This window comes from Natator depressus, chromosome 20 (assembly GCF_965152275.1).
Source record: "Natator depressus isolate rNatDep1 chromosome 20, rNatDep2.hap1, whole genome shotgun sequence".
Taxonomy (NCBI): domain Eukaryota; kingdom Metazoa; phylum Chordata; order Testudines; family Cheloniidae; genus Natator; species Natator depressus.
This window is the reverse complement of record NC_134253.1, coordinates 5,954,186-5,976,425: the sequence shown is the minus strand read 5'-3', so window position 1 is coordinate 5,976,425 and position 22,240 is coordinate 5,954,186. Positions and strand designations below refer to the sequence as shown.

Sequence of the window (22,240 nt, the reverse complement as noted above, 5' to 3'; positions counted from 1 at the left end):
CCTCAGCCAGCATACGCATGTTGCAACTCCTGACTTTGTGGTGTTGATGACTAAGGGGAAGTGAGAATGGATACAGACATGGCTCAGCAAATCAAAAAGACACCCTAATCGATGCTAGGAAACCACACTCCTGTGCCATTGGTACTCAGACAAGACCAAACCTGAAGGGATTGTAAACTAATGGAATGCCTGATAATCCTCTTTCATGCTGCATCTCACTGTAGGTCTCATTCTCCTTTTATGCTGGCGTAACATGACTGACTTCAATGGGGTTACTCCTGATTTACCCCTTTACAATAAGACTCTGCATTTTTGGCCTTTTGTCTCCGTCAACGTTCTCTTATTCCACGCTTTTGTGGCTCTTTGTATGGAAGGCTTTGCAAGAAGGTAGGGTACTTATGGCTTTGTTTGTGTTACCTCTCCCTGATTGGGGGAACAATGATTGGGACTGGATGGATGATTCATCTGTTACCGGTGACAAATCTCTTTCCATTAAACAGGATTTTAAGTGTATTTCTTCCCCATTGAGACTTGATCCCCAGGTAAATTTATAGGGGTCGTTAGAGGAAAGGTTAATGTGGGAGAACACATGTAAATTTCATATGCTGGAGCAGTTTCCATGCATAGAGGGCCTTTTCACATTCATGCCAGTATAAATCAGGAGTAACTCAGCGGTGTTACTTGTGATTGCCACTGTTATAAGGATGAGAAGAATCAGGTACATGGAGTTACAAGTCTGTGAAACAGACATGAGAGCAGAATCATGCCCAAGAACTTTTCCTCTAGTGCGGCTGTCGTTACAGAATAATGGAGGAAACCAATTCAAACTAGGAGCTAGGCTGTGTATCAGTTACCTCAGGGAGGACTAGGGGTGGTTCAGAAAAGGGGATTATTTCATGTTCAATTTTTTGTGTGGATTTTCCTGACCTTTTGACCAATCAATTGCAAAGGAAAGGTTTTCATTTAGAAGAGAACCAAGTTTTTCTCTCCCAGTAGAGTACACTCCCGGAGGCTGAAATAGAACGCAGGAATCTTGCCTCCCAAGTCCCACTCGCTCTAGGCTCTATTCCCACGGCTGGGGAAAGAACCCAGAAGTCCTGACTTTCCCTTGCTCTAACCACTAATCCAGATTTACCAGAACAGCAGGACCAACAAAAAACCTCTGTAAATTACGATGGAAGTCCCAGAAAACGTTATAATGATGTTAAAGGGACCTTTCACTTTCAATTTTGAATTGTACCAGGGAAAAACTATACACAACAGATGTATAATATGGCTAGGGTATGTCTAAACCACACACTAAGCCCAAGTTCTCCTGTAGGTGTGAGCCCAAGTCCTCCTCCTGTCCACACACAAATCAGTCTGACTTGAGTCAGCAAGCACTCATGACCCATGTCCTAGGACCCTGCTAGGGGGATAGATCAGAGCCCAAGTCCAGCTGGGGCTCGGGTCCAAGTCCTGTCATTCTTCAGTGTGGACACAACTCTAGCTGAAGACTCAAGGCAGAAGATCTACGCAGAGTAGTGTGGATGTGTTAACATGACTGTGAGAGCTGGATCCAGCAATTGTAAACCCAGGTTTACAAGTCAGTGTGGACACTCAAGCGTGGGCTTGGAAACACAATCCCGGTCCTCCAGACCCAAGTTTACAATGCAGTGTAGACATACCCTTAGAGACCTTCCCCCATATCTCTTGCCATAGAAGAAAGATTAGTTCCCTTGGCCCCTGTAGCTTTGGAAAAGAGGAGACAAAGCAAGGGATTAAAGAATACAACAGGCTGCCAAAGTCAACAGTGTGAATCCCAACAGAAACTAATCCAAGAGGAAGCTGGGAACATAGCGAGGGGCACATACAGCCAGGCCAGTAGGTGCTGCAGCGCATAGGGACGGTTTCCTCCCATCTCTAGTGCATCCTTTTCCAGCAGTGCAGTCAGCCCAGGGAGACAGCCTGGCAGCTTATAAAGTCATTCAGAAGGCAGTATGGTCTAGTGGCTAGGACACAGGTCTAACCCTCCGGAAACCTGGGTTTTAGTCCCAGTGCACCCACCTATAAAACAGGGATAATTACACTGGCCTGCTTTGTAAAGCACTTGGAGCTTTACTGTTGAAAAGCATGGCCTTTTCCAATGGTGCATCAGGCACCATGCAACTGAGAATCGGCTGCATTCTCTGGGTCAATTCATTGATATTACGGTGCTGACTTTCTTCTTTGTGGGTGGGTGCTCCACCCCTGCTCTGCCCCGAGGTCTTGCCCGCACTCCATCTTTTCTGCCCTTGCTCCGCCTCTTCCCGCCCCTGCTCTTCCCCCTCCCACCCGCTGCCGAGCAGCTGTTTCGGCAGGTGGCTGATGGGTGCCTCGCGCCCGGTGCGAGTCTGAAGGCAACTGTCGCTCAGCTCACTTCCGAAACGGAACGGCCGGGCCCATTTCTTGGAGAGCGGCCTGTTCCGGGTGTTTCGGTGGAAGGTAGAACAGGGTTAGAAGGCACCTGTTCTGTTAAAATATACCATCGAGGAGCGGCAGATAAGGGTGCTGGTTGAGGATTCCCTCCTGATCCCAGCTGGAGACAAGTATATGCCTTGCAGCACTGAGCTTGTAAAATCATCCTAGCTAGCTCAACTGCTGATGCCATTCTTTTGATTCTAATATGCCTTAATCCCCTTCCTTTGAATCTTGCTAAGCTATTTCCCTTAACAACACCCTGTTACGAAAATGACACAGGCTACATCTACACTGTGATAAGAGACCCATGGCATGGCCAGGGCTGGCCCGGGGCAGCTGACTTGGGCTGCGGGGCTATAGAGTTGCAGTGTAGACCACTGTTCCTTCTAAGCTGTGTACACAGATCCTAAACCCCACGCACACGGCAAAACACCGCGCGCACAAAAATTTGCACAGAAGAAATTTTTTGCGCACACGGCCTGTCAAAAAGTAGAGGGAACACTGGTGTAGACTTTTGGGCTTGGGCTGGAGCCCGGGTTCTCAGACCCTGGGAGTGCGGAGGGTCTCAGATCCCCAGCTCCAACCAGAGGCCGAACATCTACACTGCAACTGGTAGCCCCCGGAGCCCGAGTCAGCTCTCCCGGGTTTTAAGACTCAGTGCCATGAGTTTTTTATTGCAGACGTATGCACAGAGGTAGTTTGTTCTATTCAGTGGACCCTGAAAACATAAAATGAAAGGAAAATTTGAAAGAAAGTAATTTCAAACGGGGAAAATCCCAATGAGTTCACAAACACAGCCGTGAAATCTGTCAAATTTTTTCAGAATTCTTTTTCTTTGCATTTCCTGCCCCCCCCCCCCAAAAAAACCAAACAATTTGGCACAATGGACACAAATTCACCTGACTTTTTGGTGCTGCCAAAACTGCATTTTTCCCCAGAAAGAGAGTATTTAGCTGAAACGTTTCGCCCAGCTCCACCAGCCTCATTGCACACACTTAGGCATCTGGTCTTATTGTTGCTTCTTACCTGCTCGTATATGGCTTTCTTTAACTCCATCAACTCTTGAAGCCCGTGCAGTTTGACCTCAAGCTCGGTTCTATGCATGCAACCAGCGTCTAAATCCTGTGGGGCAAAGAAGACATATCAGCACTGCTAACAAATGGTCTGTACGTTGGGCTCTGTTGGGGCTAGAGATCTTCTCCATTGTGCACTGATTACCCAGTCCCGGGAGAAAGCAGTGTCCTTTGGGGATACTATCCATCCATTCTGCAGGATGGTGGATGTTGCTGGTGGGACCCTGTTTTGCTGTTCCCATTGAGGTTGGGTGATATGAGAAGAAGACCTCTAGATAGAATTTCTTTTTGTTAGAGCTTGAGTGCATGAAAGGAGGTGGGGCATAGAACATAAGAATGACCATACTGGGTCAGACCAAAAGGTCTGTCTAGCCCAGTATCCTGTATTCTGACAGGTGACCAATGCCATGAACAGAACAGGGAATCATCAAGTGATCCATCCCCTGTTGCCCATTCCCAGCTGCTGGCAAACAGAGGCTAGGGACGCCATCCCTGCCCATCCTGGCTAATAGCCATTCCATAAAAGGAAACGAGCAGGACTGGCCCATAAACAGTCATCTTTTAATCATAAGGAAAAGCAGAGATTGTTGAAAACACTGATGCAATAAACAAAAATCGCACAAACTGCCCTTACCAGGCCATGAGCATGCTTGGGAACAACTTGTAATTAACCATAACAATCATTTATGGTGAGCATTCCCCACAGCTCATGACACCCTAGCTTTCCTTGCCAAAGATTCCAAACCCACATACACAACAACTGATTTCCATTCACTCATCACAAGTGCAGCTTCCTCTGGGGTGGAACAAGGTGGCTGTTTAACAGAGCCTGGCTGCACTACATTTCACAGGGAGTGACGGAGAATACTGTCTGCCACTGGTTTTCAACCTTGGCATACTGTGACCGCATGTAGAGAAATGTTTCAGGGCGCCCCTGAGGGGAAGGTGGCTACGACCCGTCCTTGTGACCCTACTGGATCATGACCCCAGGCTGAGACCCCATGGTGTATGCAACTGAAACTGCATAGGAATCTTGCCTGATAGAATTTGGCCAAGACCCGGTGGGTAATACTCCACAGCATTTGGTGCAAAAGCACAGGGTCTTTAGCAACCACAGGTGCTCAGGTCCTCATTTGTCTATGGTTCATTTCAAAATACATCACCTCCACCAGCTGCGGTCCTCCTGGCCCAGGATGCCATCTACTGAGCCTATAACCCCCCTGCCTTTAGCACTGTAGGGGAATGGCTACACAGCAAGAGAGCCCAGGTCAACTGGCTAGGGCTTGTTGGGCTCAGGCTGTGGGGCTAAAAACGGCCATGTAGATGTTCAGGTTCGGGCTGGAGCCTGGGCCCTGAGTCCCTCCCCTGTTTCCAGGTTTCAGAGCCGAGGCTTGAATGTCTGTTTTAGCTCTGCAGACAGTTGACCTGGGTTCTGCAACTCGTGGCTGCTGGTCTCTGTGCTGGGTAGCCATGCTCTAGACTTCCTATGGGGCAGGTCTCTCATACGAATACAGAGCCAACCCAACCCTCTTCTTGGTGCTTACCTGGCCCCCGTGAATGTAGTATCTGCGCACCTCACCATGCTGCTACTATTCCCATTTCACAGAGATCTGAGGCCCAGGTCCTCAAAGAAATCTGGCCATCTAACGCCCACTGATATCAAAGGAAGTTAAGCACCTAAATACAGTATCTTTGAGGCCCTGCACGAGAAAGACGATGTGACTTGCTCAAGGCCACTCAGCAAGTCTGTGGCAGAGCGGAGATGCAAATCCAGATCTCCTGAGCCCAGGCTAGGACCCTAACCACTAGACACTCCTTCCACTGCAGGTGCATCTTCTCCATAGATGGGCATGCAGCCCTTTATACAGCTGTGAAGATGAATGGCCTCTTACCCTTTTCAGCTCCGTGAAGGTGAATTCCATGCCACTCCGTTTATGTATTTCATCCTCGTATCTACGGAGAGAGAAGCAGGTTGGTGTGAAACCCAGCAGGGCTTAGCTAAATCCTGTATTGGAGATCTTGCAGGTCGCTTTGTTTAACACCTCTTGTACCAATATATCAAAAAGAGTCAGTGATCCCCAGACAGTTTATAATTGGAACAGACAAACTGTGGGAGGGGAAGTTGCTGGTCCAGCTAGAAATAGAACCAAGGTCTTCTGAACCCAAGGCCAATGGTCTCCTCATTGGACCACCCTGCATCCAGGGGACCAAATTCCCCATTTGCCGCTCTCAAAGGGAACAACCCAGCCCAGCCCAACAGTGGCAGCCTTCCTTCAACTTCCATCAGAGTGGGAAAGATAAAGGGCCATTTAAAGGAAAAGATGGTAACCCTTTTTTGACGTTATTGACATGAACAGTGACTGTATAGATCATTGGTGCAACCAAGGTTATGATTTGCTGGTTATGATTATGCTGTCTGAATGCATGTATCATGTTGTGTTTAAAGTTATAAGTATTGGCTCTGTACTGTCTGTATTTCAAACTTGTGCAATGCTTCTGGGTGACACCCCAGACAATGGGGCATCACCACTACCTACCTAGCCTGCTTGATGGCCCATTAAGGACCATCAGCTATACAATTGATCCATTGAGAGAAGGCAGATACACCTTGTGACTCAGCAAGGTGTGCAGGGACGTGCCTATGGACCAAACGCTAAGGTTTTTTCATGCCATGTGCTGCGTGGCTTGTGTTTTGGAACAAAGGAAGCACAAGCCACATGGCAAAAGGACTAGAAAAGGCAGCTGCAGCACCTCCATCTTGTCTTCAATCCTGCTTCTTACCTCTGGAGGAAGCTTGCGACAAATTGAAGCTCTAAACAAAGGACTGAATGACCCAGCTGTGGATGTTCTCCAGAGACTTGATTTGAACCTGCAGTTTATTCCATCACTGCTACAAGCCTGAACCAAGAACTTTGCCATTCCTGTGTGTGATTGACTCCATGTAACCAATCCTAGCTCTCATCTATATTTCTTTCTTTTTATGAATAAAAACCTTTAGATTTTAGAGTCTAAAGGATTGGCAACAGCGTGATTTGTGGGGGGAGGGATAGCTCAGTGGTTTGAGCATTGAGCCTGCTAAACCCAGGGTTGTGAGTTCAATCCTTGAGGGGGCCATTTAGGGATCTGGGGGAAAAAAAAATCGGGGATTGTGCCTGCTTTGAGCAGGGGGTTGGACAAGATGACCTCCTGAGGTCCCTTCCAACTCTGATAGTCTACGAGTCTAATGAGTATATTGACCTGGGTCTGGGGCTTGGGCCTTTGGGACCAAGAGAACCTTTTTTGTTTTACTGGGGTATTGGTTTTCATAACCATTCCTCCCCATAACGAGTGGCGCTGGTGGTGATACTGGGAAACTGGACTGTCTAAGGCAGTGGTCCCCAACCTTTCTGTTGCAGTAACGTATTCATGTTCCCAGAAGAGCGTGGCGGGTGCCGGATGACCAGCCGCCGAAATGCCGCCAAGAAGGGGTGTCGTCAAGAAGCGTCGCTTCCATAATGCCGCTGAATGCAGCGGCGTTGCCGCTCCTCGGCGGCGGGTTGTCCGGCGGGCGCACATAAATGCCTCGGCGGGCATAGCATGGCGCCCGTGGGCACCGCGTTGGGGACCACTGGTCTAAGGGAATTGCTTGTATGACTTCTGGTTAGCCAGTGGGGTGAGACCGAAGGCCTCTCTGTATGGCTGGTTTGATGTGCCTTAATAGTAAAGGACCCCAGCCTTGGGCTGTGACTGCCCTGCTCTAAGCAATTTGTCCTGAATTGATACCCTCAGTTGTGTCTCTCCAGAGGCAGCATCGTTACACCTTTATATTGAGGGTTACCTGCATAAAGAGTTTGCCAATAGTTAATAAACGCTTCCTAGCGGTTTTAAGACCTGGCTAATCAATTGTTACGGAGTCAATCAGTCGCTCTTAACCCTGGCTCATAACCAGGCTTCCACACCTGTAGTGATGTGCTTTATGGGGAGTGTGCGGGACGTGCTACTCTTGCTTGTGACTTGCTTAGCCACTAACCCTTTATAACCTGCATCTAAACGTAGCCTCCATCTGACAACTAACTGAAATGTGCTGGAGCCCACGTGAGCGTAACCCTTGCAAAGGAGACCAATCTACATGAGAATAGAGAACCCAAACTCATCCCACAGTTACTGTGGTTCTTCTTAATCATTGATCGTTCGTAATAATCATTTGCATTGCGGTCAGAGCGCCAGTTACCGCCCAGGAAGATGGTCCCTGTCCTGGAGCGCTTACAATCTAAGTGCTAAAGTAGCCGGGTCTAGGGGAAGGGCACAAGGGAGGAGAACAGGGAAAAAAATGACAATGACAGGTGATGCCATTGTTTCTGCCTCGCCCTGGTATTTAACTGTTTCATAAGCCCTGATCGGGAGGCGAATGGGAGAAGTGGTTGGTTCTTCTGGTTTTTCTGCTTCTTAACTGGAATATCTGACTTGGTGCCAGAGCACGTATGTTGTTCTTAATTACAGCCTGCCTCTCTCCCGCGCCATCCTCACCCCAATCCCTGCTGAAAACGATTCACTCATTGCAGGGCATTGACATAATGTCACCTACAGCGCAAACAACAATCCTGACAGGATGGCAGCCGGGCTTGTCCGCAACCCATGCTCATCCCCCAGCCCCCTGTCCCGCTTAGCCAGCTTTTGGCTGGAGAAGGGTGGCAGAGACGAGCCTTCAGATGTGGAGGGCCTGGGCGCAGGGAGGTGACTTGTGAGGGGGTTGAGCGACCCTTTCAGAGCACAAACAGATCACAGCTCACTTTCTCCTTCAGGACGATCCTGAGGACCTGTGTGGTAGTGTGTAGCTTTAAGGGTAACTGGTCTGGCTATTGAGTAGCAACGCAGCAGGGTGCACGATAGCAAAAACGCACTGTACAAGGTCTGAGTCAGTGGACTGGGAGTTAGCTAGGGACTGCTTGACTAATTTCAAATCAGGCATTTTCAATCAGCAAATTCTCTGTGGGGGAAAAGTTGGTTTTGATGGAGTCTTCTGTTGGGGAAAAGCAAAACAAAATATTTCGTTGTTTGATTTTGACATTGATCGCTGAGTCCGCCTGAGCACCAGATGGGAGTCGTACTTTTGGACCCCTCATGCCTCTATTGTCCCGTATGGGACCTGCTACCTGGCCAGACTACATTTCCCATGATGCACCCCTCTCTCTCTCCCTATGTCTCGGTCATGAAATGTTACAATATTTCTAAATTGAAATTCTTTGGACATTTTTGGTCCATGAAAAGTTTCAACATTTTATTCCAATGCAGGACCAAGCAAAATGTCAAAACATCAGAATTTCCCAGGGGACAGAAATTCTGTTTTTCAAGCAGCTCCAACATCAGGAAACCTAGGTTCTAATCCCTGCTCTGCTGCTGTCTAGTGATACCTCTCTGTGTCTCAGTTTCTCCATCTGTAAAATGGGGATCATGATATTTACCCATCTTTGTAAAGGGTGCCCTGAGATCTCTGGATGATAAAAGGTAAGTATTATTATAGCAGCCTGGGGAAATATGAGATAAAGAATAACATTTTCTAAATGCTTGAGGGAAAAAAAGCCTTCTGTGCAAAATCAAGTGCTGGTTGAAGAGTAAAGGAAAGTCCAGGCTTTGAGGCCAGATCCTCAGCTGGTGAATCATCTAGGAGCTACATTTGTTTTCATCTGCTGAGGAACACGCCCGGAATAAAAGCAGGGAGCTGGCTTCACTATGATTTGTTGGGTCAAATAGCTAAGCACAAATATTTGCATGATTACCATTCATTCAAGAAACTTCACGAACGCCCCAAAATACCATGAATTTTTACTCCAGGGGTTTGTTTGGTCTGAAAATTTGCTCTGCGAAGCACATTCACTGTTAATTAATTATTCACCAGTTCCATGAACCATCCCAATGAGGGAACAGATCAAATTTAAGCAAGGTGAGCAGTCAGGCCATTGTGTGAAAATGGTTTGTTCACAGTGTTGGCTGAAAAGGTACAAATAAGCAATATGTTCAAAACCCATAATGGTTAGGGATGATTTGTCAATTAACAAAGGGGCTGAATTCAGAGGGGCATGACTCTAACTGAAACTAAGGCTCCTTTGCACCACTCTGACAGTGTGGGCTTAAATTCTATGTAAATTAGATTAAATAATTACAACCACTTAAGTAATACTAGTTTTTACATCTGTGCTCTTCTATAGCACTTATCAGTAGATCTCAAAATGCTTTACAAACAAACAGCATTGTTATCCCCATTGCACAGATGGGGAAACTGAGGCACAAGGCGGTAAAGTGACTTGGTCAAGGTTATCAGATAGGCCACTGGCAGAGCCAAGGATAGACCCTAGGACTGCTGAGTCTCTGTCCCATACTGTAACCACTAGGCAACACTACCTCAACTGCCAAAGTGGTGTAAAGGGTTTAAGAGTCAGACTCATAATGAATATTATACCTGATTCTTCTTCAGTCTACACTAGTGTAAATCAGAAGTAACTCCGCTGTAGATCATGCAGTTACACTGGTGTAAAATTGCATAAGTGAAAGAAGAAGAATCGGGCTCATTAATAGTAGTAAACCCATAATAACTGGACAATACAACAGTTAATCCAGGGGTAAAGTCCCACTTTCTAAAGTCACAGATTGGGAGAACATGACAGAAGGGGGCACATTTCATAGGGGCTCAGAGAGCACTCTCTTGAAATGAGTGAGGGATTCATTGCTGTGTCAAAATACAATCATTGACTTGTGCATGCAAAAATCCCACCTTTGTTCATGCACATGTGATTTTGTGCATGTAAATTGGGTAGACAAGCCCTTAGAATCTCTCTCTCTCTCTCCATGGATTTCTATTTGTCTACTTGTCTAAGTTCACTAAGCATGGAAAAAAGTGTGAGCCTTATTTTCAGAACCTGCAGTTCTTGTTGAAAGCTCATCATCCCCCCCCCCCCCCCAAAAAAAAATCAGACCCTTGAGGGTTTTGAGTATGGACAACAGGAGAAGAGCTCCATGTTATTATCTTAGTTATCCACAGTCCATACTGTTGAACGGGTACCTAACAATAGGCTGCAAATTAATCCCTTTATTTCCAAAGACCCCCAACAAACTAGGACGACTGGCACCTGCTTCGTATGTTATCCATGGACTTCAACACCTCAGTCAACTCCGACTCCAGCTGTTCTCTCTCATGGCCGATAGCCCTTATCTCTTGCTTCAGTTTGCTCATGTACTGGTCGTAGAGGAGTTTGATGTCTGATTCAGAACGGGAATTGTCCTGATCTTTCAGGAAGCTCCACTTGATCGTGAGAATCTTGTTCTGCCGCTCCAGGCATTGGACCTGCAGAACGGAATCCAGAGACGTTAGGAAGGTTGATGGTGGAAGGCTGATGTCCACCCCTCAGCCAACACACTAGATGGGGAACCCCAGAAATAAATGCATGAACCTTTATAGCTTGGGGGACGCAACTAGGCTCTCAAGCAAGGAGCGGTAAAAGAATTCCATCCCACGCAGATCAGGCACAGAAGGGCATTACATTGACATATGGAGGCTTTGCTTTACGTACTCGGTTTCTCGACAGACCATCACTCAAGTCAAATCACAGCTGATTAGCACATCCTATTGGACATGGCATCAAAACCTGACAACTTAAAGACCAAGCTATGAAGCTCCAACTCAAAGGTTATTTCCGTCTTCACATATGGATGTGAAAAGCTGGAGATCTACCAAGGGGACGGACAATCATCTCAATGCCGTCAAGAACAAAAGCCTTAGAAAAATACTAGTTATTAAATGGAATGACTTTACAATGAATGCTGAGATTTGTCAGAGAGTTCGACCCCCTAAGTGCCAAAGCTTTATACAAAAGCAGCGGAAAATATCTAAGACATGCATAAAGACTGAAGCCAGAGCTTCTACCATGCCATTGGGCAGCTGAAGGAACACACACAAAAGGCCAACCAATAGAACCCCTCCATTTAACGTTAAAGAGTGTAAACTTATGGGAATGAACAACATAGAGGACATGCAAAGAGCGGCCCAGGATAGAGGGGAGCAAGTGTGGATGGCTGCTGACAGCACCCTCTAGAGAATGTGGCAGATCGGGGTTCAACTAGCAAAACCAACCCCTGGAAATGGGTAGGAGTGGAGAGAAGAGGCTGGTAGGAGAATCCCAAGGCAAGGTCTCATGGACAGAATAATACTAATCTGTACTGGAATCTTTCCCGCACCATCAGCTGTGATTGGGGCATAAACAATACAGGGCACTGTCTCCTCTGTGTAAACACCCCTTCTCCTCGATATGAATCTGAAGCATGGATAACATTCCTGTGAGCCAACAGAGATACACTCTTCATCGGCCCATGCATTGAATCTATCCATCCACCCATTTATAGGCGCCATCCCTATTTGATTGCCTGATCTTTCTGTTCTCTGTCCATCTTTGCAATCTTTCTTTACAAGTAACAACTTGCCTTTTCATCTGCTAGGGCATCCCCCTCCCCCCCCCGATTTCAGCCTGCAGTCTGTCTGGCAGCATCTCTGTTACGTATGCGGGCAGTGCTTTGATTTCTGTATGGGCTGTGTCCATCAGGCTTCATGCAGCGGGGTATTGGTCTGATGAGGGAACATGGTCCAGCGAGTAGCACACCACCCTGGGCTGCAGAAGACCTGAGCTCTGCCAGTGACTCACCTCTCTGTGCCTCAGTTTCCCCTCTATTTAAAGTACTTATTTGGCCCCCCATTACTGTAGTATCTGAGCACGCCACAATCTCTGATGCATTTATCCTCACGACACCCCTGTGAGGTAGAGCGCTGCTATTAAACCCATTTTACAGTCAGGGGAGTGAGGCACTGCGAGAAGTGTCTTGCCCAAGGTCACAGAGGAAATCCGAGGTAGAGCAGGGAAATGAACTTGGATCTCCTGAGCGTCAGACTCATGTCCTAGCCACTGGACCATCGTTCCCCCCCCCCCCCGCCTCTTCCCCTTAAGAATGTATGCTCTTTAGGGGCGGAACTGTCTCTTGCTATGTGTCCGTGCAGCACCTGGCACAACAGGGGCCCCCATCTTGCTACAACACTACAAACGATAACACTCTGATAAGACAATTCCTCGGCCCAGTTGGGCCAGCATGATATTCACTTCCCTGCAGGCATCAGTAATAACTGTTGGTCCTAAAACATAAATATGGGCCTGATTCGCTGCTGCGTCCTTGCAGCGTATTCCAGCGTCACTCCACTGAAATCGGAAGGGTGACTTAGATTATTAGCCCCTCAGGGAAGGGACTGTCTTTTTGATCTGTGTTTGTACAACTAGAACTGTACTGGGCTGTGACTATTGCTACTCGGGACTACAGCCATACAATAAATAAATAATTGTAGGCCGACGCTGGGGCAAAACTGGAGTAATGTCGTGTGAATCAGGTTCCAACATTTGCACTGCCAAGGGCCGTGCACCCCTATGGAGCTACATACAATCACCGCAAGAATTACAGACGCTGTGTCCTGTCAGTGTGCACGCATCTGTGTGTGTGTGTGCGGGCACGGTTTTTTTTGGTACATGCAGGAGGTCGTCCACCCTCCAGTCTAACTTGGCATACTCCCATATTCACAGCGATAGCCATACGGCTCAGCCTCGAAGTGCTTCCAGTAATGATTTAATTGCCAGCTCTCCTCTCCACGCATGAAACAAATTGCTTTAATTGCACTTAATTTGGCAGGTGACAGCTGCCAAATGCTGTAAAGCGGCCATAAGTCAGCTGAGGGGATGGCTCACTCATGAGACACCGTGCGTCCTCTCTGAAGGATAGTAACAACATCACCTGTGCAAAGCTGCCTGCTCCTGCCCATCCAAGACATTGAGCAGGTGAGGACTGATCCAACTTCCTTTGCCCAGGGGTAGAAAATTGCACTGGCCCCTGGGAGAAGACCTTCCAATAGAGTAAAAAGAAGAAAAGGAGGACTTGTGGCACCTTAGAGACTAACCAATTTATTTGAGCATGAGCTTTCGTGAGCTACAGCTCACTTCATCGGATGCATACTGTGGAAATTGCAGAAGACATTATATACACAGACACCATGAAACAATACCTCCTCCCACCCCACTCTCCTGCTGGTAATAGCTTATCTAAAGTGATCATCAAGTTGGGCCATTTCCAGCACAAATCCAGGTTTTCTCACCCTCCGCCCCCCCACAGACAAACTCACTCTCTTGCTGGTAATAGCCCATCAAAAGTGACCACTGTCTTCACAATGTGTATGATAATCAAGGTGGGCCATTTCCTGCAGAAATCCAGGTTCTCTTACCCCCTCACCCCCCTCCAAAAACCACACACACAAACTCACTCTCCTGCTGGTAATAGCCTATCCAAAGTGACCACTCTCCTTACAACCTGCATGAAAATCAAAGTGGGCCATTTCCAGCACAAATCCAGGTTTTCTCACTCCCCCACCCCCATACACACACAAACTCAGCAGCACAGCAGGAGAGTGAGTTTGTGTGTGTATGGGGGTGGGGGAGTGAGAAAACCTGGATTTGTGCTGGAAATGGCCCAACTTGATGATCACTTTAGATAAGCTATTACCAGCAGGAGAGTGGGGTGGGAGGAGGTATTGTTTCATGGTGTCTGTGTATATAATGTCTTCTGCAATTTCCACAGTATGCATCCGATGAAGTGAGCTGTAGCTCACGAAAGCTCATGCTCAAATAAATTGGTTAGTCTCTAAGGTGCCACAAGTCCTCCTTTTCCTTTTGCGAATACAGACTAACACGGCTGTTACTCTGAAACCTTCTAATAGTGTGTTTTATCGGCTTAGTTTGTCCCTGGTCTGGCGTCTGTCAGCAGTCATGGAACGACCCTCCTGATCTGCCTTCTTCTTTCAGAGTAACAGCCGTGTTAGTCTGTATTCGCAAAAAGAAAAGGAGGACTTGTGGCACCTTAGAGACTAACCAATTTATTTGAGCATAAGCTTTCGTGAGCTACAGCTCACTTCATCAGATGCATACTTTGGAAACTGCAGAAGACATTATATACACAGAGACCATGAAACAATACCTCCTCCCACCCCACTCTCCTGCTGGTAATAGCTTATCTAAAGTGATCACTCTCCTTACAATGTGTTTGTGTGTGTGGGGGGGGGGGGGCGGGCGGAGGGTGAGAAAACCTGGATTTGTGCTGGAAACGGCCCAACTTGATTATCATACACATTGTAAGGAGAGTGATCACTTTAGATAAGCTATTACCAGCAGGAGAGTGGGGTGGGAGGACTTATTGTTTCATGGTCTCTGTGTATATAATGTCTTCTGCAGTTTCCACAGTATGCATCTGATGAAGTGAGCTGTAGCTCACGAAAGCTTATGCTCAAATAAATTGGTTAGTCTCTAAGGTGCCACAAGTCCTCCTTTTCTTTTTGCCTTCTTCTTTACGTTACAGTAGTGCCTCGATGCTCCAGCTGTGATCAGGACCCCGTTGTGCAAACCATTGTTCACACAAGGAGAACCATCCTGCCTTCTCCCATGCTACCCCCCCCCCCCATGCTTTGGAGGAACTCCCTGTGAACGTCTGCAAAGCCCCCTCGTGACCCACCTTCCAACCCCCCCCCCCCCTTAAAACTCTCCTTTGCCATGCAGCCTACAAGGAAGGCTGGACAATGGTTAGGCAGTTGCTTTGCTGACGTCTCTGCCTCTGACCAATATTAGCTCATTGTTTCCTAGTGTCCCTCCCCGGCCCTGTCTGCATCCATCTGTTATCTCTTGTCATATGCTTAGATTGTAAGTGGCTAGCTGCTACCATACTACACCTAATCAATAAGATACAGCAGCTAGCGCAACAGGGGTCACTACCTAGCGCAATGGGGTCCTGCTCCATGACTAGGGCCCATAGGTGCTACCGTAATACAAATAATAAATAAAATAAGAGGCAACCCCTACCCTGATGCGCCTACATCTAAACAGAGAAGCTTACAGAGGCACCACTGGAAACGGCCGGCACAAACACTGAGCCAAGTCCACCCCGGGCCTGTGTGAAAGATCCTCCAGGACGCACTAGGAAAGGCCCTGTTTCGGAGGTACAAGGCAGCAGGGCACGGAGAGCCAACCTGCAAAGTGCCACCGAACAAGTGCTCAGTGGCAGAGCTCAGTGAGGAGGAGTTATGGACAGTGGGGTGGCTGGTGGGCTAGGGAAGTGGCTACCGGGTCCCTGCACAACACAGGGACCCCAAACACCAGTGTGAAAGGGGCATAGCTGGTGGTTGCTGCTACTCCTGCTCAGAGGCTGCAGGGATGGCTGAGACCTTGCAGCCTGGGTGTTCTGGTCCCTAAGCCTTGATTGAGGGGAGAGCATGCCACTCCCCTCCTTCCAAAGTTACTGGGGCTATTCATAGAGGGACCCAAGATTTGACCTATGGGCCTTAGATAATCATCACTGAGCACAGAATGGGAGAACCTGCCATACACATTATCCCTGGAGGTCTCTTGTTTCTGGTTTGCTAAGTATGAACAGGATGAGAAGCCGGGGTTGCCTGAGATAGCAGGGACTGGTCTCGATGACCCAGGAGGTCTCTTCCAGTCCAGTGTCCTGTGTTCCTGCATTTGTTAGACTGCAGAAGAGGTCAGAACTGAGAACCCACTAGCCAGCCATTTCTGCCTCCTCTCCAAACACATGTGAGCCACATCAAAAAGAAACCCAGAGTCAGTAACAGCTTGACCAGGACTCCTCATCCTCAGCCGCGTGGCAGATCCCAAAGGTGCGTGGCCTTCTGACTGGGAATGGTCAACCCCTACCTCCCAGCTATGGCCACAGCTACTTCCCTGGGGATTTATGGCTTGTGTGGCATTTGACTGAGGTCATGTGAATTCCTGATAAAAAGACACACTCCCTGTCCAGTGGCACATTCGCAACTGTCTGCTACGTTTCTCTGCCAATGGGTTGAAATTCACCCCTGTGTAGAAGGCCAGTGGGAGGTGGGCGCCATCTTGGCTGACACACCAGAGATCTCCAGAGCTAGAAGCCCTTGAGCTAAAGAGCCAACCCACCCTAGCTAGGGTTTTACCAGACGCTTTGTGGGTCAGACACAGAAGAGGCCCTGTAATACACACTCACCAGTGGGATTCGTATGCGCCACTTAAGGCCAGTTTTGAGGGTTTAAGTGGGGCCTGGGTCTCGTGTTGGCCTCTGCCCGGGGGTGAATTTCATACACCCTAGATTTCATTCTCAGGGCTGGCATCTGAAAAAGTGCAATGCACAGATGCAATGCACACATTTGCACACTCCAGGGGGCAGCTGGGCCTGCCTGGATGCTCGTTTGTGCACGCGGAAACGCGGAACCCTGTGTAAGTGCAGTTTGGGCAGATGCAGTTGAAAATGGAGCCCCACGGTACTAGTTCAGATCCATATTAGCACTTTTTTATTTTTTTAAAATAATAGTAGCTTGGAATTAACTGCCTACATAATATACTTCAGTGAAGCAACCCTTTCGGGAGATTACCATCTGATTACAGAGTATAAGAGCTTTGCAGGAACCTGCCTCAAGTAGGCGAATTGTTTTGCTTTGAGAAAAATCTTCTACCTTCCCCTGGATCTTAGCAGATGAAAGACTCTCTGCAGGAGAGCTTTGCTTAGCCGATCCAGCCACCCTTCCTCCCAACCCCCCATCACCCGCCACATTATTGGCTGGTTAGTTTTCTCTCATTTTAGCCATTAGACAACAAGACGAGCAGGAACCATAGGCTAGTTTACTGATCGCAGCTTCTGTGCTGGTTCTCTGCCCAGCTACAGGTATGAAACTCCTTCTGCTCCATCCTTTGTCCTCACAGCCCCTGTCTTTGCTGCTTACCCCATACCTACTTCCGTCAGTGGCCGAGTTTCCCTTTTCCCAGGGATCACCCAGGGAGATTACTAGCCGATGGGGATGGGCAGGGTCTTGGAAGCGGTGGACTGGGCTACTTGCCATAGTTAGCTAATAATCATGCAAACTTTTGGTAAAATAGACAGCACGGGAGGAAAGAACTATCCCCCCAACTGGGGAAATTAGCTAATATTTAGCACCAGGGAATGGCTACCCTTGCGAATCTCTCCTGCCACAGGCACTCACAGCCCATCCCCCACTGGCCTCTGTGGTCACTAGAACCTGGCGCTCCTCTTACCTTCCCGATTAAGGATGCAAATTGGTCGTTGAGAATCTTCATCTCCTCTTTCTCCTGCTTCCTCCTCTGCTGGAATGTGGGGTCCATGTCTGGGTGCAGTGGGGTCCAGAGCTTCTCGTTGCTGAAGACGGACGGGCAAGAGGAAGACGTGTGTCCACCAAGACTCGAGGTGCTGAAGTTTCTGCTGGCTGGACCGCCAGGGCTGCTGCAGCCGTAGTATTCGGAGGATGTCACGACTGAGCTCCCCCTGGTCTGATTCCATGATGCCTGCCAAGACGAGAGGGAACTGCTGCTGAGGCTGCTAAATTCATTGGAGCGGCTGGTCATCCTGGCTCGGCAGGTGGTGGGGAGGTAGGGGAAGGTGTATGAACTAAGCCACCCACTGCTGCCGGGAAAGAGAAGTGTCACCTTGGGGAATATGGTCTGTTTAATTCCTGCCTCCACTGAGCTGGGGTTAGCTAATGCATTACAAACACCTGCGCTGCTATGTTCATAAAATGAGAAGGGCGTGACCGTTGAGGTAATCCAGATCAACCTGTTGGCCTTTTTTTTGTTTACGTTCCCGCCTTTCATGTGCAGCTTGTTTGATTGGTGAGCGAGCACACAGGCCCTGATACTCACAGGGAAATGAAATCGCTTGCACCCACGTGCCCCGAGCAGCCAGCTTCCTCATCCTTAAATGGTGAAGAAACGAGCCAGTGGCACAAGGATCTGCCTCCCTCATACAAAGTGGATAGGTATGTCATTAAGGTAATGGGCAATGATTCACGAGGTGGTGATTCAATTCCTGACTCTACCCCGGGCTTTCAGAGGAGACCAGCAATTTTGGGTGGTCGGCTGGAGGTATCATAGAATCATAGAATACCACGGTTGGAAGGGGCCTCAGGAGGTCATCTAGTCCAACCCCCTGCTCAAAGCAGGACCAATCCCCAATTTTTGCCCCAGATCCCTAAATGGCCCCCTCAAGGATTGAACTCACAACCCTGGGTATAGCAGGCCAATGCTCAAACCACTGAGCTATTGCTCCCTACAAGGGTCTGGTTTTCAGAGGGCAGGTGCTGAGCACTTTCTAAAAATGAGGCCCTTTTAAGACGTCTTAAGTCAGGCACCTAAAATTTAAGGCATGCAAAATCACTAGTCATCAGACAAAGTCGTAGCCCCCTCTGTGACGCTGGGTATGAATATGATTTTCAGAATCACCTAAGGATATGTCTATACACTATGCCCTCGCTCTCACTCGGGTTTGAGCCCCAGCCCTGTTTCCGTCCACACACAGATCACTGTGACTCGGATCAGCAAACGCTCAGGATCTAGGTCCTAGGACTTTGCGAAGGGGATGGGTCAGAGCCCAAGTCCTGCTGTCACGCGGGTCCAAGCCCTGTCATTTTGCAGTGGGGAGGCAACTCAACCTGCAGACAAATAGACCATCTGTGTAGCACAGTGTGGACATGTTAGCACAGCTGTGAGACCCGGGTTCAGGTTAACAATGCAGTGTGGATGCTCAAGTGCATGCTCGGCAATACTGAGTCCACAGACCGGGGTCCCACAGATGTGGGCTTATGATGCAGTGTAGATGTACCCTAAGTGACTTAGGAATTTCAGTCCCATTTACAAAAGTGGCTCGAGCCCTTATGGCCAAATTATTAAAGGTGTTTAGGCACCTGAATACGCAGAGAGGTGCCTAGTGGGATTTTTGAAAACACCAAAGCACCCAGTAGGAGTTCGTCACCCAGGTACTTTTGAAAACCCCACTAGGCATGTCCCTGCATCGTTAGGTGCCTAAAAATCTTTTAAAATCTGGCCCCAAGAGCCTAAGTCCCATTGTCTTTCAATGAAGCATCACTGTGAGTCATTTTTGACAATTTTACCATCTATGGCTCTTAGTTCCTCATGAGGATAAGGTGCTATAGCCTGCCTTCCCCCCTTTGCCTATTTAGATGAGAAAGTCTTCGGGGAAGAGATTAGCCCTTACGCTGAGGTGGTTCGAGCTGGCTGAAGCTCACAATGTCCATTCTGCGGGAAACGTTGACATTTTGAAATTTGTTTTCATTCCAAACTGGAACGAAACCAAAAACATTCCAAATTTCCGACTCAACAAAAAGTTGGAAAATTTTTGGTCCATCCGAACGTGTCATTCCTATTTTTTTAATGTCTATTATAATTTATAATTAATATCAAATCAAAGAATCTTTGAAAGGAAAAATCAAAAGGTTCCATTGCGAGACGTCTGTGACTTTTTTTTAAAAAAACCGAACTTTTATCGAAAGCGACACAGTTCTGCGGCCAGTTTCAATTTTCCGTTTCGCTTTTGACGAAACGGCGTTTTCAAAGGGGGACAAACGTTCCGTTGAACAACTTTCAACCGTCGCGAGCGTTTTTACGGTGCCTCGCACGATGGGTCAACAAGTTCACACGGGGGCTTTTCGGAATACAAATAATTAAAAAAATAACATAAAGGTTCAAAGCAAAATCCAGACGTAGGAAATGGAGAAACTCATGTCGCTTGAAAGACGAGGCAAGATTACCCAGCCTGCATTGTGGGCTGCTCATTTATGGTTTGATTATAGCGAGAGCATCAATATTGGTGCGGAGAATTAACTACTGGAACATTTTGCCAAGACATCGTGGTGGATTCTCCATCACTGACAATTTTTAAATCAAGACTGGAGTTTGTTTGTTTTTCACAAGCTTTGCTCTAGTTCAAAAGGAATTATTTTAGGGAAGTTCTCGGGCCTGTGTTATACAGGAGGTCAGCCTAGGTGATTACAATGATGATGGGGGCCTTGGACCCTGCCCAGCCTGGGTGAACGGATTTGCATCAGAATGCTCGAGCCCCGTGTCCTAAAAATGGCACGTGTGGACACTGCGGCTTGGGCTCTCGAGCCGAAGGGGGCAGGCGGGCTTCAGACCCCGCGCTCCATCTCGAGCTGCTGTGTCCACCCTATTTTTGCACGCTAGCTTGAACCCCGCTAGCGGCTGTGTCTGCTCGGGCCGGAAGGCTCACTTCCAGCTGCAGTGTAGACACATCCCCTAGAGCTCTCTGGTTGCGCCGGGCAGAGAGGTATAGCCCTTTAAGGAGTGCCAGAATGCTCTGCTACCCCCTGTTTCCCTCTGCAGCACCTGTGGGCTCTGTCCACCCCCAGACCCCCTCCCAGCTTCATCTGGGGCAAGCAGTGGGTCGGAGGGAGGAGATGCAATTTGGTAAGGGCCTCTTCTCTCCAGCCTGTGCAGGGAGTGCTGTTCTGAGCGGGATCTGCAAGGTACAGGCTCCTTCCTCCCTTCACTCTGCCCTATATGGCTGTGTAAGATGGGGCCCAGTCTGGCCCTTTAAGAGATGGCACTGCTGTAGGAGAGCTCACACCGCTGGTGTCCTCTCTGGTGGAGCTATTTGCAAGGCTGCTACGGGGAGCATCCAGCCAGGGCACTGCTATGTGGAAGCGCCTGCCAGTCTGACCCGGCATTGGCATGGCACTGCCGCTGGGAAGCCCGCAGCCACTCCGCACCTACCAATCCGGCAGCAGGAATTGGCATCACTGTGTGATCTTACTGCAGGGATGGAGGGGGCGGGTACCCTGAGTGCCACCAGCATGAATCCTGCTTTGTGTTTGAGTCTCTCCCCCGCCCTCTGGGAGAGGCAGCAGTTCTGTCTCAGGGTGTTCCTTCCCTTCCGGCCGGTGGTATTTGGAGCAATTGAAAATACCCGCCTGGGCAAGGTATTTGGAACAAGTGAAAATGGATTGGTCTCTGAAGGCTGCAATCTGCAGTTCCCGTCCATAACACCTGGTGCTTTCTGGGCCACGGAGTGAGGGGTGGGGGAAGGTTGACAAACAAAAACCCAGCCCTTGTGTCACTGCAAGACGTGACAATCCAGCTAGTTCAGACGAACCACGGGGTTCCTAGAAACCTTGCCCCAACCTGCCGTGATTCACCCCCACCACCCCAAAACTGACCTCCTCCGGTTATTGACACAGGTTTCTCCTGCCTAGTGGGGTTATTTCTTAGTTCATTCAATGCTGTTTATTGGGCTATAGGCAGGTTCCCTGTGTGTCACAAATAAAGAAGCCAGCCCTGCCCCACGGAGTCTGAACAGCAAAGGGCAGGCAAGAGAGGAATGGCAGACCCAGAGAGGGGAACGGGCATGAACATAACATAAGAACGGCCAGACTGGGTCAGACCAAAGGTCCATCTAGCCCAGGATCCTGTCTTCTGACAACGGCCAATGCCAGGTGCCCCAGAGGTTATGAACAGAGCAGGTCATCATCAAGTGATCCATCCCCTGGCTCCCATTCCCAGATTCTGGCAAACAGAGGCTAGAGACACCATCCCTGCCCATCCTGGCTAATAGCCATCGATGGACCTATCCTCCATGAATGTATCTGGTTCTTTTTTGAACGCTGTCGTAGTCTTGGCTTTATAATGGCCTGGGTCAACAGGGTTCATCGAAGCCAGTTCAGGCCTGTGAGGCGTATGTGAAGTGGGACCGCAGGAGGTTAATCAACGCAGGCACACGGGAATGGCCCGATATCACAGATCTATCTCGGGGCGGGCAAATGCAACTAGGATGGGTGGTGGATTGGGCACTGGGATCAGACCCAGGTCCATGCCGTG

General features: G+C 48.6%; 1 protein-coding gene across 1 annotated transcript in view; it reads right to left on the bottom strand.

Moving 5' to 3' along the window:
- The window catches only part of KRT80 (keratin 80), a 38,562-nt gene that overhangs the window by 5,686 nt on the left and 10,636 nt on the right, over positions 1-22,240 (bottom strand). The window contains exons 2-5 of the mRNA XM_074935142.1: positions 17,633-18,014; positions 10,616-10,830; positions 5,405-5,465; positions 3,466-3,561 (exon numbers count right to left, since the gene is read on the bottom strand). Coding sequence (XP_074791243.1) covers positions 3,466-3,561; positions 5,405-5,465; positions 10,616-10,830; positions 17,633-17,959 — 699 coding nt within the window. The 5' untranslated portion in view covers positions 17,960-18,014. The remainder of the gene's footprint in view (positions 1-3,465; positions 3,562-5,404; positions 5,466-10,615; positions 10,831-17,632; positions 18,015-22,240) is intronic.